This window comes from Schistocerca americana, chromosome 1, assembly GCF_021461395.2.
Source record: "Schistocerca americana isolate TAMUIC-IGC-003095 chromosome 1, iqSchAmer2.1, whole genome shotgun sequence".
Classification (NCBI taxonomy): domain Eukaryota; kingdom Metazoa; phylum Arthropoda; class Insecta; order Orthoptera; family Acrididae; genus Schistocerca; species Schistocerca americana.
In genome coordinates this window covers 805,071,866-805,087,729 of record NC_060119.1, presented here as the reverse complement: position 1 = coordinate 805,087,729, position 15,864 = coordinate 805,071,866, and the positions used below count along the sequence as shown (strand labels likewise).

General features: G+C 40.8%; 1 protein-coding gene across 3 annotated transcripts in view; it reads left to right on the top strand.

The window, feature by feature from the left end:
- LOC124612689 (G-protein-signaling modulator 2) overlaps positions 1 to 15,864 on the top strand; it is a 138,090-nt gene that overhangs the window by 119,888 nt on the left and 2,338 nt on the right. For 2 of the 3 annotated variants that reach the window (XR_006979562.1, XR_006979561.1), the window contains exon 13: positions 13,404 to 13,744. Coding sequence is in view for 1 of the 3 variants with exons in the window: in XM_047141032.1 (XP_046996988.1) it covers positions 13,404 to 13,646 (243 nt within the window). In the remaining 2 variants the exon portion in view is untranslated. Of the gene's footprint in view, positions 1 to 13,403; positions 15,541 to 15,864 lie in introns of those variants that run through there. The other variant, XM_047141032.1, reaches the window with a different exon arrangement.

The window sequence follows — 15,864 nt, the reverse complement described above, 5'->3', positions numbered from 1 at the left end:
TTCAGACAGCAATATATCATTTATAATGATTGTCTTTTGGGCGACTTATGTTTGATTACCTTGTGTGACTGCGTTCGCTGCTTTTGCTTGCTACCAGTCACGTTTGACACAGAGTTAGAATTTCTAGGCTGAGTGGGCCCCCTTCACGCTCATAGAAATTCTAACCCTGCCTTTCTCGACTCCCCTTATCTTTCCTCTCCTGAGATTAATAGGTGGCATCTGTGGAAGAAAAAATTGAGATGGTGTACATTTATGGAGAAAATGGTAGAAATTTTGACGATGCAGTCGCGCTTTATGCGCAGCATTTTCCTGGCCAATTACGATCACGGTCCTCTTTTGTTCAAGTTATTAAACAATTTACGGCATAAGGTAGTGTGAACCAGAAAAAAAGAAGGCATGCTGCTACTGTTTGTGGAGAAAACAATCAAGTGACAGTCCTAGCTGCTGTGGCTCATAATCCACATGTGAGCACAAGAGAAATATCAAGGTAATCAGGAATTTTGCACATGAGTGTTTGGAAAATCCTGAAGCTCCACAAATTTCATCCAAACCATGTGTCCATGCATCAGGAACTACATGGCGATTACTTCCAAAACCGTCTAACGTTTTGTCACAGGGCAATTCAGTGGATGCAAACAAACCAAAACTTTTTTGCCACAGTACTTTTCTGTGATGAGGCAACATTCACAAACCACGGCAAAGTTAATCGCCATAACATGCATTACTGGAGTGAATAGAACCCACACTGAATTCGAGAAGTCAACCATCAGCGACCTTGGTCAGTTAATGTTTGGTGTGGTATAATTGGTGATACACTGATCGGTCCATATTTTATCGATGCTAATTTGAATGGCAACAAATATTAAAATCTATAGGTACTTGAAAATGAACTGCCAGATCAATTTTAAGACCTGAGCATCAAACTTCGACAAAACATGTGGTTTCAACATGGTGGTTGCCCAGCGTATTATTCATTAGTAGCTTGCGATGTACTAGATTGACTTTACCGTGGTTGCTGGATCGGCAGGGCAGGTCCTGTGAATTGGCCAGCCAGATCGCCTGGCCTTACCTCGCCATGTTTTTTCTTATGTGGTTATCTAAAAGGTATTGTTTATCAGGAAATGCCTACCACTTGCGGAAACATGCTGCAAATAATAAGAGATGCTTGCACTGCAATTACACCAGACATGTTATCAAGATATGTGCAGGAATTTACAGAATGAGTCAATAAATGCATCAAAGTTGGAGGTCATCACTTTGAACATTTGATTTCATAAAACGGTTAGATGCAAGGTATTTACGGACAACAAGTAGACTGAAAGTGAGCGGCGATGGGACTCCCTGGAAACAAGTACCTCAAAATCTATTTACTTTTAAGTATTTGCTAATAATCAGCAATAAAACGAAACCAATCGTTCCTTTTCAGGATCACCAAATCTTAAATGTGAATATGTTCATCTTTAGTTAGCGAGTGGGTTAGTCTTTTCCTCAGTTAACCTTTTACTTTGTTTACTCTGTGAGCTAATGAGTATATTCATTAGTAAGTAGGGTGTTTGGTTAGTCAGTTAGCTAGTCAGATGATTTGTTTGATAATTAAAAGTTGTGTGGCCTCATGACCAAGAAACAAACAAAACTTATCTGAATCTGCGGAAAAAATTAATATCTGGGTCAATGTTTGTAAAACTCTAATTCCTCTCTCTCAAACCCCACACTATGGTGAGAGAGGGAGAGTTTTAGTTTTAGCAAATCAAAATTTATGAGGTAAATAGGTAGTTTTTATTTATCCGTAACCATTTTCCACGCAAAAATGAGAACATGGATTTTCTTGAATTACAGTGCCAACTACCAAGAATCAAAACAAATGTTTAAGACAAAATGTATGTAGTTTTTTATGTAGAACCTGATTCTGCAGTAAAAAATGGGAGTTCGCATCTGAAATTTTAAAGTTGCCTTCCGCGACACCCCAGGGGGCTGGGGTGGCGGGCCAAGCTTAGCACCAGCAGGTATCCCCCTCCGAAAATAATTAGCTTTGGATTCTACACATTTTTTCGTGTGAAGCTTATTTTTTGAGTTATTCTGGTTTGTCAACTTAAAATTTACACCTGGTATAACATAGCTTGAAACTCATAAAATGTATCCATCCATTGGTTATGACAACTACTACAGAGTGTTCAACATAACCATTCCCTTCATTACCCTTTCAGCAGAGTCTCTTTGAGGATGGTACTTTGATATCTTTACACTATTACTTAAATTTGTCCACAAATTTCTTAAATATGGTCCCACTAAATTGACTACCAGAATAAAATAGCTGCCTTCCTGAAATATGATATTTAGCAAATTAATCAGTTTTGGGGAACCTTATAATTCTCTTAGCCATAACTGCCTCAAGAGGATTCAATCAGATATATAATTAGACCAGCAATTCAGCACTACAAAAATGAAGGTTAATTCCTCTCTTCCTCTTGTTAGGGACCCATAAAAATCAACGGCAGTTAAGTCCCATAACCCTATAGGCGTTGGATGCAGTTTCAACTTACGTGGTAGAACCATGTCCTTTACTTTTTGACAAATATATAATTGTTTGATATTAACTTTAACGAATACTGAGGTGACAAAAGTCATGGTATACCTTCTAATATCATGTCAGACCTTTTGCTCATTATTGTGGAGTAACTCAATGAGGCATGGACTCAGAAATTTGTTTGAAGCCCCCTGCGGAAGTACTGAGCCATGCTGCCTATACGGCCATCCATAATTGCACTTGTGGTCTAGGGGTAGCGTCTTTGATTATTAATCAAAATGCCTTCAGTTCCAGGTTCAAAACCCACCACTGCTTAAATTTTGATTAATAATCAGCATTGGCAGCCAAAGACTTTCAGCATAAGAAGTCACCCTAATGGCGCAAATGACCTTGTCAAAGAGGATGGAGGAGCACTCTCTTGTCCTTGGGGTGGGAAACTGCCCCAAAAGGTGGAAGAATCAGCAATGATCAACATCATGAAGATGCAGAAGGCAGTGGAAACCATTGCATTAAAGACACACAACATGTGTCCACAGGACATGTGGCCTGTAATTGAAAAAGTGTCATGATGATTTCTCCATTGGCAAAAGATTCTGGAATAGTCCCCCATTTGGATCTCCAGGAGGGGACTGCCAAGTGGGAGGTGACCATGAGAAAAAGCATGAATAACCAATGAAAGGATGATGAGTCAGGGCATGGAATGTTGGAAGCTTGAATGTGGTAGGGAGGCTAGAAAATCTGAAAAGGGAAATGCAAAGACTCATATAGTAGGGGTCAGTTAAGTGAAATGGAAAGAAGACAAGGATTTCTGGTCATATGAGTATAGGATAATATCAACAGCAGTGGAAAATGGTATAACGGGAATAGGATTCGTTATTAATAGGAAGATAGGGCAGAGTGTGTGTTACTGTGAACAGTTCAGAGATAGGGTTGTTCTTATCAGAATTGATAGCAAACCAACACTGACAACAATAGTTCAGGTATGCATACCAATGTCACACACTGAAGATAAAGAGATAGAGAAAGTATATGAGGATATTGAAAGGGAGATGAAAATTTAATAGTCATGGGGGACCAGAGTGCAGTTGTAGGGGGAGCAGTAGAAGAAAAGATTACAGGAGAATATGGGCTTGGGATAGGGAATGAGAGAGGAGAAAGAATAATTGAGTTCTGTAATAAATTTCAGCTAGTAATAGCCATTCATAAAGATGGGGTACATAGTAGACAAATGTGTTAAATGTGCCCTACAAAGTTTGATAAATATAGTGGAAATCAGAGGGTACCTCAAGAAAGAGACGAAAGATGACATCTTAAAGGCGGTGATTACCTTGAGTGAATGTTTCAGTCTAATGAAATTGGACATGAGTGTGGAAAATTGCTAAAAATAAAGACAACGCCAGCTCAGAAAGTGAGGTTAGCAACCCCCAGACAGAGGGAAAGGACTGCAACGCTGGGGGACAAGTGGCGCCATCTGTTGACCCAATACAAGAAATCGAGAGCGGCAACCAGCACATACCAACTCATAGTGGAACTACTTGTAACTACAACAATGGACACAGTATTAGAGGCAAAATCACAGAAAAAGTAGTGCAAAAGATAAGCCTCATAACGGAGGATTTCACAAACAGTGCAAAGATTATGATGAAGGAAGAAATTGCGAGTACAAGTCAAAAGATGCCAAAGCTGCAGCAAATACCCAACACCATGAAGAGGGAAATTGAAAAAGCATTTCACACAAAAGAATATGAAACACTTACAACACGAGACATTGCACAATACCAAGAAACAGAAACAAATGCAAACGAAGAACAATGGACTGAAGTTACCCATAGAAGGCCAACTAAGCAACATGAGACACTGACTGGTGCTGGACCACGAGATGCAAATCTACTAGCCGCAGATAAGATGGTCTGGCTCTATGTAGGAGAGCTCAAATCTGAGACAGTATCAGACTCAATAAAATAATTCCCCAATAAGAAAGGAATAAAAGAAAACGTGAAATGCGAAGAACTGGTAAACAATAATAATACGAAATCCTTTAAAGGAGGCATCCCCTTTCACAACTTTAGAGTTGACAAATAAAGCTGAATTCTGGCCAGCAGGAATCACAGTCAGGTGCTTTCATTCCCCCCTCCCCCCTCCCCCAAGAAAACAGAGGGGTGTGTCTTCCATAAGACACAAGAACACTGCCCAGGGATATGACATAGCAGTCCTAACAGAAACATTTTTAACCAAAAACTGGCAACACCCAGAATTGTACTGCACTCATCTCCATGCAAAACAAGACAACAGAGGTAGACTCTCCTCATAAAACCGGAATTAACACCAACAACAGCAACTATCGAACAGGAACATACATTCCTGACAGAAACGAAATGAAACACATTACAATAATATCAGCATACTTCCAACCTAACAAAACAGCCATTGATATAATAGGTGAAGTACACCACTTCAGAAAAGTGCAAGGAAAAGAGGAAGAAGCACTTTCGAGAACAATAGATGTTGGGAAAGTGGAAGCAAAATCAGACAACGTAAAACAAATCGAAATGCTAATAGACAATTTGTGATTAGAGGAAGCAACAGAAGCGATATGAGAACTCCTAAGACAAGCTGCCAATCCCATGTACAAAAGAAGAGCGAAAAAATGGTTCGACAGAGAGTGACAGTTCAAGAAAAGAAGTTCTAGAAAGCCTACATCAACTAAAACAGTGCGCAGAGAATAGTATACTCCTCAGGACTCTTGCTGAAAAATGAAATATCTATAAGAAAACTCTATAAGAAAAGAAGAGAACACTCAGGCAAAATAAGGAAAGAAACTAGTGGAGGAAGTCTCAAAAGACCCATATATTGCACTAGGCCTTAGAAAAGAGCTGAAATACTTTGCATTGATATGAAAATATGGGAGGTGCACCTCGACACTGAACAAGGAAGGACTAAGAGGGAGACAAGAGGGCAGAGAGGATAATGCCACAAACAACCATGGAATGAGTCCTATTGGCCACAAGAGATCAGAGATGTCATTAACAGCACCAAGACCATAAAAGCTGCAGGCCATGACAGACTTTATAGTGAATATTTAAAAGACACTGCCAAAATACTAACACAAATGTGAACAGAACTCTACAATAAGTGCATAGAAGCAGCCCCCGTTCCAGAACAGTGGAGACAGTCAATAGTAAAAATGCTGCATAAAGAGAAAGGAGACCCCAAGGACCCTAGCAAATTCAGAGGCATAGCCCTAGAAAATTTACCGTTCAAAGTATTCACAAAAATAATAACAGAAAGAATAGAAAACAATCAATGAACACCTTCCCGAAAGCCAAATGGGATTCAGGAAGGGAAGAGCAGCTCTGACTGCAATAGAACTCCTGCTAAAAAGTTTATAGGGAGTCCTTGAAGACAGAGAAAAGTTTAATGTGGTATTTATAGATTTCATAAAAGCCTTTGACTTTATAAAGAGAAAATTAATGACCAAAAAACTAGAGGAAACCCTGGGAGAAAACAATATATGGACACGAATCATAAGCACAATACTGCAATGGAACAAAAGAAGTATCTCAGACAACTTCTCCCTCTTGGAACCGATACACCATACAAATGGAGTACTACAGGGAGACCCACTGAGTCCTCTGTTATTTATCCTTGCAGTGGAAGAAATTGTAAGAAAACCTCAAAGGGAAGCTATAATCTTATATGCATATGGAGGCGTTATTGTAATAGGTGCAGAGGACATTGCAAAATTACAAGAAGCAATGAACGATATGGAAAATTGATGTGTCAAACGTGGCTTCAAAATAAATGTGGTGAAAACAGAAATGATGATACTCAGAAGTGGAGGAAGAGCACCTGCATCAGCTGAGATCTTCGTATAGGAGAGAAAACTGAAGATTGTACCAGACTTCAAGTACCTAGGGGTCACAATACAAACAACTTGAAAATGTTTCACAAAACACATAATGGAGAAAGCAATGTAAGCAATAACGGCAATCCATGAAATACAATACATCAGAGCCTGGAGACAGCAATGGCACTATTCAGAGCCAAAATCTTCCAATACAGATGTACGGCATAGAAATTATCGGATCACGTCTTAAAGTGAAGAACCTAATGACACTAAAAAGAGTGAAGGTGGCCTACATAAAGAAAGCAATAGGATTGTCCAAAGCAGCATGATCCAGACTTGTATACCTGCTGGCATGGGGACCCTTTCTCATTGAAGACCTATGGACAAACCTGATGCTACCCAACAGCAGCTCTTTGGAAAGTCTAATTAAAACATTGAAGGAAAAAAGGGAAGACATACCTCTGCAATGATTGACCGAACATGGACAAAGGAAAACTTTGAAATGAGACACATGATCACCAGAATGGCAGTCCATGTTTTCCACCACCTTATTGGCAACAACACGTCATATCATGAACCAAACACAGTGTGTGAGTGTGAACTGTGTCATCAAATATGCAAACATTACCATATAGAACTCTATACCAAGAAGACACAGTCTTGCAAATCACAATATATAAAATTTCTAATTTCGTTTATTATTATCATTGTACTTTGAATTTGTATGGATATTCGGTTGCAATAAACTTATTATTGTAATAGCGAATATTCTGTTCAAGATTCACAAGAGGAGGTTGTATATTTGGAAAAGGCCGGGTGATAAGGGACGATTTCAATTAGATTACATCATGGTCAGACAGATTCCAAAATCAGATACTGGATTGTAAGGCATACCAGGAGCAGACATAGACTCAGATCACAATACAATAGTGATGGAGAGCTGGTTGAAGTTTAAGAGATTAGTTAGGAAGAATCGGTATGCAAAGAAGTGCGATACGGAAGTACTAAGGAATGACGAGAGACACTTGAAGTTCTCTAGGGCTGTAGATACAGAGATAGGGAGTAGCCCAGTAGGCAGTGCAGTTGAAGAGGGATGGACATCTCTATAAAGAAAGAAAAACATGGGTACAAAGAAAGTAACTGTGAAGAAGCCATGGGTAACAGAAGAAAGTACAAAACCCTATCAAATAAAAACTCACAATACAGGCATGTTCGTTGTAAAGCAGAAATCTCTTGACACAGATTTCTTATCTTCATGTCACGTTGAGTTGCAGACACACAACAAAGAGCCCATTACACTTTAAGCGTTTGACCAAAGCCTTCATCAGGAAAGAGAAACATGTACACATTCACACAAGCAGGCACACCTCACACACACAAGACAACTATCTATGGCTGCTCAGGCCTGAGCAGCCAGAGAGATAGCGGTCTGTGTGTGTGAGGTGTTCTTGCTTGTGTGAATGCGAGTGTGCCTCTCTTTCGTGATGGCAGCTTTCCCTTTAAGGTGTTAAATCTGTTTGTTGTGCCTGTTTGCAACTCAACATGTCATCTTTATCAATCTATCCTTTCCATAATTGTTGATATTCCAACCTGGGCTTCCCATCATTTGAAATGTACGATGTGATATGACCCCAAGTTATCATGGTTGAAGATGAGCAGTAACTGAACTGAATGTTATTACAAGACATTGTTTTTCCAGTACAACAAATTATGACATAATGAAATAATGAGCACAGGAATCCTCCACAATGCAAGTGGTTTACCTCTCCAGTATAGGGCTGATCATTAGTGTGGTAATGTTGGCCAAAACCTTGAGAGCAGTGCCTGCATAGGAAATTCTCATCATGCTTCTGTCTGCTCCCACTCACACATGAAACAATCAAAGACAAAACAAACAGTAGCACATAACATTACTTATTAAAAATTACATTCTGTTGACATTGGTAGAATGAATATTGCTTACTATATATCATAATCACATATGAGTTAAGACATACTGCAATCCCGAGGTATCAGTGCAGTCTGTACTGACACTGTAGATAATATCAGTCTTAGTTGAGCTGTATGTCTGTTGCTTGTGGGTTGTCAAACTAGCTGATGTCAGTAAATTCAGGACCATTGTTACCAATACTTTGGCAATTTACTGTTAAAAATTTGATATCCGAAGTGTCTATACTCTGTTCACAACTTGATTTTCCTCTTTGCATGTCAACTGGTGAGTGTTCATCAGTCGATGGAGTTATCGCCTAGCCAAAACATCCCCAGGTGCACTCCACAAGTACCCTGCTATTCGAACAGCTGCTTCCTCTTTGTAATAGACTCCTGATCTATCTAGGAGAGCCCTACAATTCTCCACCCTCAGGTCCAAAAATCTGCATCCAAGATCATTACAGAATTGATGGAGACTCTGATCAATTTTGTGTACGCTTCTGTAAATTGTAAGCTCTCCTTTCACCCTATGAGTGAGGCTAGTTATCTTCACCAGCTCTGTCAGCCGCACATGCAAACTGAGGATGGCCTCAGAACCCAAGTAACAGTTGTCATTGGTGCTGACGTGAGTCACAACTGGAAGATTACTGCACCTTGCATCCTCGATAGCTGCAGGCAGGGCCTTCTGCACATCTCAGATGAGGCTGCTCTGGCAGACATACCAAGCACACATTTGACTTCTTTGCAACCCTGAATGCTACTCCTGTATGGGACTTCATAACACACCTAACATTGGAGTTCCCAATAACTACAAACCTGAGCCCTGTATGCCTGCTTGGACTCTGCTGAAGGGGCAACCACTTGTCTCCTCACAGGGTGAATGAGTGAGGCCGGACAGTCACTTATCACTGTGATAGTCTGCCTCAAGTGATGTAAGTGCATTACAACGTGCCGCTCAGTATGCAGTGAGCATGGTTCCACCATGTCGAGTTAGCTGTAAGATGCATTGGAAGCAGAGCCCTTGGGTGAAACACAAGACACTTGAGGCAGCCCATGCTATGAACTAGTTTCTTTACCATCGCTACACCCCAAGATAAAAGCTTGCATACAACTGAGTGCAGCCAATATCTTCAGCTATTTGTGAACTGCAGCCAGCTCCTCTTGTGTAAAACGTAGCATGAATACACCCTATCCAACCTACTGCTAAAATTCAAATGAAGGCAGTACATGCAAAAAAACATAAAATCTAACCCTGTTGTCTCTTAGACAAGATTTTTCCTGCCAATTTGTTAAAAACAGTAACACAAGCTACTTAAAAACATGAACTTCTCTCCAAGATTATTTCACTTTATGCTGGCAGATGCAAACAATGTACTCTCGTGGTGGTTCATGAATGGAGGCTGCCACCTGAAGGAGCTCTGTAAAAGGGTAGCCAGCAGCTCAGAGCAAATCACAGGGGCACAGGATGTAGCATTAAGTGTACATTACACAATTGCTAAAATGTGATACTGCACCCCTTAAGTAAACAAACATATAAGGAATTTAAGAATTAAACTATAAAAGCATACAGAAAAATCTAAATAAGTAACTCACTTTTAGTTAGAATAAAATACACTCTTTGTGGTTCATAAGTGGAGACTAACTACGGACTGAACTATTCAAAACAAACAACAGGGAAAAGAATGTAACAATTCACCAAATAGTTGAAGTTGTGACTTATTGATTGGCACATAAAGGAAACTGAGGTCTCAAACTGCAGTGCCATGCAATGTATTTACCTGAGACAATGTAGCCATGCAGATGTATCTGTAAGTGTGTGTGTACTCTATAGCTGTGCAGAAGATTTACCCCAAATCTAGTAATGTTCTCTGTAAAGTTTATGTGCCAATCAGTAACTCAGTGTCTCATCCTTATCCTTAAGAGTCCGCATTAGAATATTCTGTATGTCTTCTGCTTCAAGGCTATGAATGACTACTTTCCTTCTGAAAATATGATGGGGAAAGTTCAGCACAACTCACTGAATAGGGCAACCATTGAGTCATCAATGGCAACACGAACAAGAATGAAAAGTTTGCTAGCTTTTGAGTGAATCCTTTAACGAGCCAGAATGCAAGTGCACACACACACACACACACACACACAGCTGAGCAGCTACATTTTGTTGGCTGAAAATGCAGTGCCGGGACTGCAGTTCGGGAGGTAGATTGGAATGAGGGATTGTGTCAGGTTGATTGGGTAGAAAAGAGGTGGGTAGCAGGAGGAGGAGTTGGGTAAGGGTGGCTGATGGTTTGGAGGGAGGCAGTGTGTGTATAGGATAGGAGTGCTTGGAGAGAGAGGCAGCAGGTGTACGGGATAAGAATGTGGCACACAGGCACCGGAGCCAGAGAGTTTGTGTGTTGCATAATAATGATGGATGGGGGATGGGGTGACAGGACAGAGGAGGAGGAAACTTTTGGGGAGTGGAGTGGGTGCTGTAGGTTAGTGGAGATTGAGGCCAGAGGATTACACCAAAGAAGCATGTGTTGCAAAGATAACTCCCAACTACATAGTTCAGAAAAGCAGGTGCAGGGGAAGGAGGATCCACATTGCATGGGTTGTGAAGCAGCCATTGAACTCTAACATGTTGTGGTCAGCAATGTGTTCTGCCACTGGTTGGTCAAATCTGCTCTTGGCCACAGTTTGGCAGTGGCCATTCATCCTGATGGGCTGCTGGTTGGTGGCTGTGCCCACTTACAGTGATGTGCAGAAATTGCAGCAGGCCTTCCCCTGACAGGATAGGATATATGTGTGACAGGACTAGAGTAGAATGTGTTGGTTGGGTGAATTGGCCTGTCTTGCATATAAGTCTTCCACAGGGACATGACCCTGTGCTTTGGATTTAAGAGGGGAAGCAGCTTAGGGATGGACTAGGTTGTGTAGGTTGGTTGGGATGGACTGTGGGTAGGATGTCCCTTATTTCCAGGCATTAAGATAGATAGCCGAAGTCCTAGGAAGGGCATGGTTCAGTTGCTCCAGTCTGGGATGATATTGGGTTCTTTATGGTCATAGGAAGATTAGATGTGTGAGGGGTAAGGTTCAGGTAACCCATTTGTGGACTAGTTTTGGGGATAGTGCCTATCTGTGAAGGCCTTTGTGAGACCTTTTGCATACTGGACAGGGGAATTTGGTCATTGTATATATGTCATCCACGGGTGCCCAGGAAATGTAGGTATTCTTGATGGTTAGTGAGACTGATATGGCTCATCTGAGGTGGAGGTCAATGCCCAGGAAAGTAGCACATTGGTTTGAGGAGGACCAGATGAAGGGCATGGGTGAGGTGTTGAGGCTGTGAAGGAATGAGAATATGTGCCTCAGCCCTTTACCCAGGTTATGAAGATATTGTCAATGAACCTGAACCAGACAAGGGGTTTCAGTTTCTATTCATACCAAGCCCTCTAATCATCAACAATACTGGGATTTTGACAGCTGTCGCCCCTTCCACACCAAAAAGTCCCTCCCATATACCCCACCCACCAGTGGATGACATATTTACAGTATAGAGAATTTCCCTGCCCTGCATGCTGAAAGTCTCACAATGGACATCACAGACAGGCATTGTCTCCAAAACCTAGTCTGCAAACAGATTTCTCACACAGTATCCTCACATGTTTCTAACCCTCCTACCACCCTTAAGAACCAGCTGCAAAGGAGAACCCTCATCGCCCTATATCTTCCTGAAATGGAACAATTGAATCATCTACCTTGCCAGGGCTTAGACCGTCTATCATGCGCAAAAATGAGGATTATACTACCCACATTCCTTCCCATACCTCCTTATGTAGTAGTAATCCACCTACCCAACCTACATAACATCCTGATCCTTCCCCATATCACTCCTATTCCCACTCTCAACCCTTTGCCTGCCCAGTTCACTCACCCAGCACATCCTCTTCTAGCCCTGTGACAGGCTTACCCTATCCCATCAGAGGCAGGGTCGCCTGTGAAGTCCTGCCCGATTCTGCTACCTAGAACATCCTACTCTAGTCCTGTCATAGGCTTATCCTAACCCACCAGAGGCAGGACCATCTGTGAAAGCAGCCAAGTCACATACCAACTCAGCTGCAATTTCTACACAGAATTTTGTGTGGTCTTGTCCACCAGAATCAGTGATCGCCATTAAACTGTGGCCACAAACAGGGTGAACCCAATGGCAGAGCGCACTGCCGAGCACAATATACCTGGTGTCATTAACTGCTTCATAACCCATGCCATCTGGATCCTTCCCCTCAGCACCAGCTTTTCTGTAATGCATAGACTGCAGTTACCTTGCAACACATTTTTTGTTCCTGTAATCCTCCTAACTTCAGTCTCAACTAACCCAAAGCATCCACAAGTCTGCCCTACAGTCTGCTCTTCCTCTCTCTTGTGATGCCCATTGTACTCCTTCACGTCATCATCATTGTGCACCACACACACTCCCTGGTTCCTATGCCCGTATGCCACATTCCTATACTGCGCAACAGCTGCCTCTCCCTCCTGCACACCTGCTGCCTCCCTGTGAGCCATTAGCCACTCTTCCCTAACTTGTCCTCCTCCTCCTTCCCAACTCTTTTGTTTGTCTACCCTATCCCACTTAATATAACTCTTCACCCCAGTCTTATCTGCAGAACTGCAGTCCTGGTATTGTGTATTTACCGGGCTCAATGGAGGTGCGCACGTGTGTTGCTCAGCCAACACAACTGTAGCTCATTAAAGGAATTGTCCAAAAGCTAGCAAAGTTTTCATTCTTTTTTGTGTGGGCGTTGGCAGCTCAATTGCTTCTGTCCTACTTGTACAATATTCAACATCTGTTTACATTTCACTTTAACTCAGGCACAAAGTTGTTCTGGAATCACGAAATTGCACGAGATGTTGCATTTATGCTGTGTTACAAACTAACATAACTAAACAAGTAGAGCTTTTTTGCTTAATTTACTTTAGAATTTTTTAAGAATTTATAGATGTCTTGATTAATGCCAATAGGGGCAACTGAATTATCACAATTTTGTGAAGTAAATACATTGATGTATTCATTATACTAACTTATGATATATATATATTTTTTTTTTCCTCCTTCTTCTCCAGAGTTCCAGATTAGAGGACCAACGCAGTTCTCTGCCCACTGATGATAATGAAACTGAAGGAGAAGCTCGAACACACTCTGCTGCTCGAGGTGCTACTGTTCCTGATGAAGACTTTTTCTCACTCATTATGCGTTTGCAGTCTGGTCGCATGGAAGACCAGCGTGCTTCTGTCCCTGTTGTCCCGACTGCCCCTGCGCCACTTGCAGAGAACAGACAAGCTTCAAGAAAGGACAAGAAGAAATGACTAACACTGTCTGCCCCTCCTTCTTTGGAACGCTAGGGGGCATTTGAACAGCTGAATCAACATTACAAATCTTTGCTGCTTCCATTACCGACTGATGGGTAGGTTGTAAGGACATGTTAGATTTTACAGTGCCCTATTTTAAACAGGGTTGGTAATGGTGTAGCTTAGCTGTGAACAGTTGGTGTGTTTGTCATTGCCTGTGAATCAGTTCAGTTTTGCAGCATTTACCACAGTAATTTTGAATGCCATTCTCAGTATAGTTATAAATCAGATGATGTTATCCAACATTTATGTGCCAGGATAGACCAGTAAACAACTTTTTCCCTAGTATATACAACATTTGTGCAGTCAGAATACATTTTCAACAGAATCTATATATTTTATTGTAATATTAATTGCTTGGAATGCTGCTAATATTCTACCTTTAATGGGCTGATTTGTTTCACTGCAAAAGACAGTTCTAAATATTTTTATAAAAATGGAGGTTATTGTGCCAAATCTGCTCAGTTCAGAATTGATGCTATGTTGCCTGTATAAACAGCAGCTGTATGCATAAAATTACCATCATTAAACAAAAAATTGTTTTGTAGTTGCAGAGAATAACTAACAAAAAACAAAAGGTTTGAACATTTCCCGCATTTGGGTTTTATTATGACATTGAAACAACAACTTCTGTTTGTGTAGTTTTTTGTTTATAATTTTTTAATCAACGTTGTTTGTCATCTGTTTGCTGTGAAGAGTTGCCCAGCATTATGTGAATGTCTGTAACTGCCAAACGATCTCAGTTTGTTATTACTGTGAATTGGCTCATGAAATACCCAGTTGGTATTTTCTCTCTACTTCTTTCTCTGTTGTCCAGTTCCATATCTGAGTGGTTAGTGTGGCTGACTGCCATCTAGAGGTTCCGGATTCAATTCCCAGTACTGCCAAGGACTTTTCCTTGGTTGAAGAACTGCAGCAGAGTCCACTGAGCCTCATCATGCCAGTTGAGGAGCGCTTGAATGATCAGAAGCATTACAAGGTCTCTAAAGTTGACAATGAAAGGGGAGAGGTGTGCTGACCCAATTTCCCTTTATAATGCACCCAAATGATGCCATTAGCTGAGGATGACACGGTCGTTAGTTGGTCCCGTTTGGTCTGTCTGAGGCCATGATGATGGAACTTTGTTGTTGTCTTTTTCTGCTAGTGCATTTATCCCCGCCTTCATGACCTTCAAGATGAAAGTACTGCACAGAGCATTTATTTCACAGCCAAAACACTACAAGCCTTCTGCAATAGAATTTACAAACTCAGTTAGGGTATGGTAAATGAGAAAATAAAGAATTTAAAGGACTTAAATTTGCAAAGTGTGTTCTGAATTATAAAATACTAGGTAATGAATAGAATGTCCCTAGCACATCTGGATTTTGTTAGAAATTTTCTTGCTCGGACCAGAACAGACAAGAATTTGGATAAATAACAACGATTCAGATAGACTGTGCTGTGAAGTTTAGTATATAACATGAAAAATGAAACTTCCTAGCAGATTAAAACTGTGTGCTAGACTGGGAATCAAAGGTTCTGAGTTAAAGAGTCTCTCTCTGGCATACAGTTTTAATCTGACAGGAAGTGTCAAAACAGCACAAGTTCCAGTGTAGGGTAAAGATTCATTCTGGAAACATGACAACTATTTCTTAAAATGTTTTGTGTATTAAATGAATAAAAATAAAGCAGTTTCAGCAGGAAGTATGTTCCACAAGTGTACATGAAAGCAAAAGTGAGACCCTTATATGGTACACGTTAACTTAAATCTGAATTGTAGCTAATAGGTTTTGAAAATAATAAAGTAATTTTCCTGCCAGCTAGAAGAGCAGTCAGTAATATTTTTTATAAATGAACAAATTACACCACATTTGGTGGGGGGGAGGCAGGGAGGGGGCAAGGGGTGAGAGCAGGAGTATATCATCCATCTCCTAGGGCTGCACTGCAAATGTGTATTATAGTATGAAAGCATTGGAACAAGTCAGCACAGATCTTGTTGTAGAGTAATCAGTGCAAGGTAGAGATCATTCTTGCAAAAAAATCCTTTATAGCTTTGTAAGTAATTGTAGGATGCTGTAAAATTGTGTGTGTAAAACTCAAACAGTGGAAATTCCGAGATGGAATAACAACAATAGAAAAAGATAGATTGTTAGTAATCACACAGAACAAGTGTTGACTTGCAGACACACACAATGAA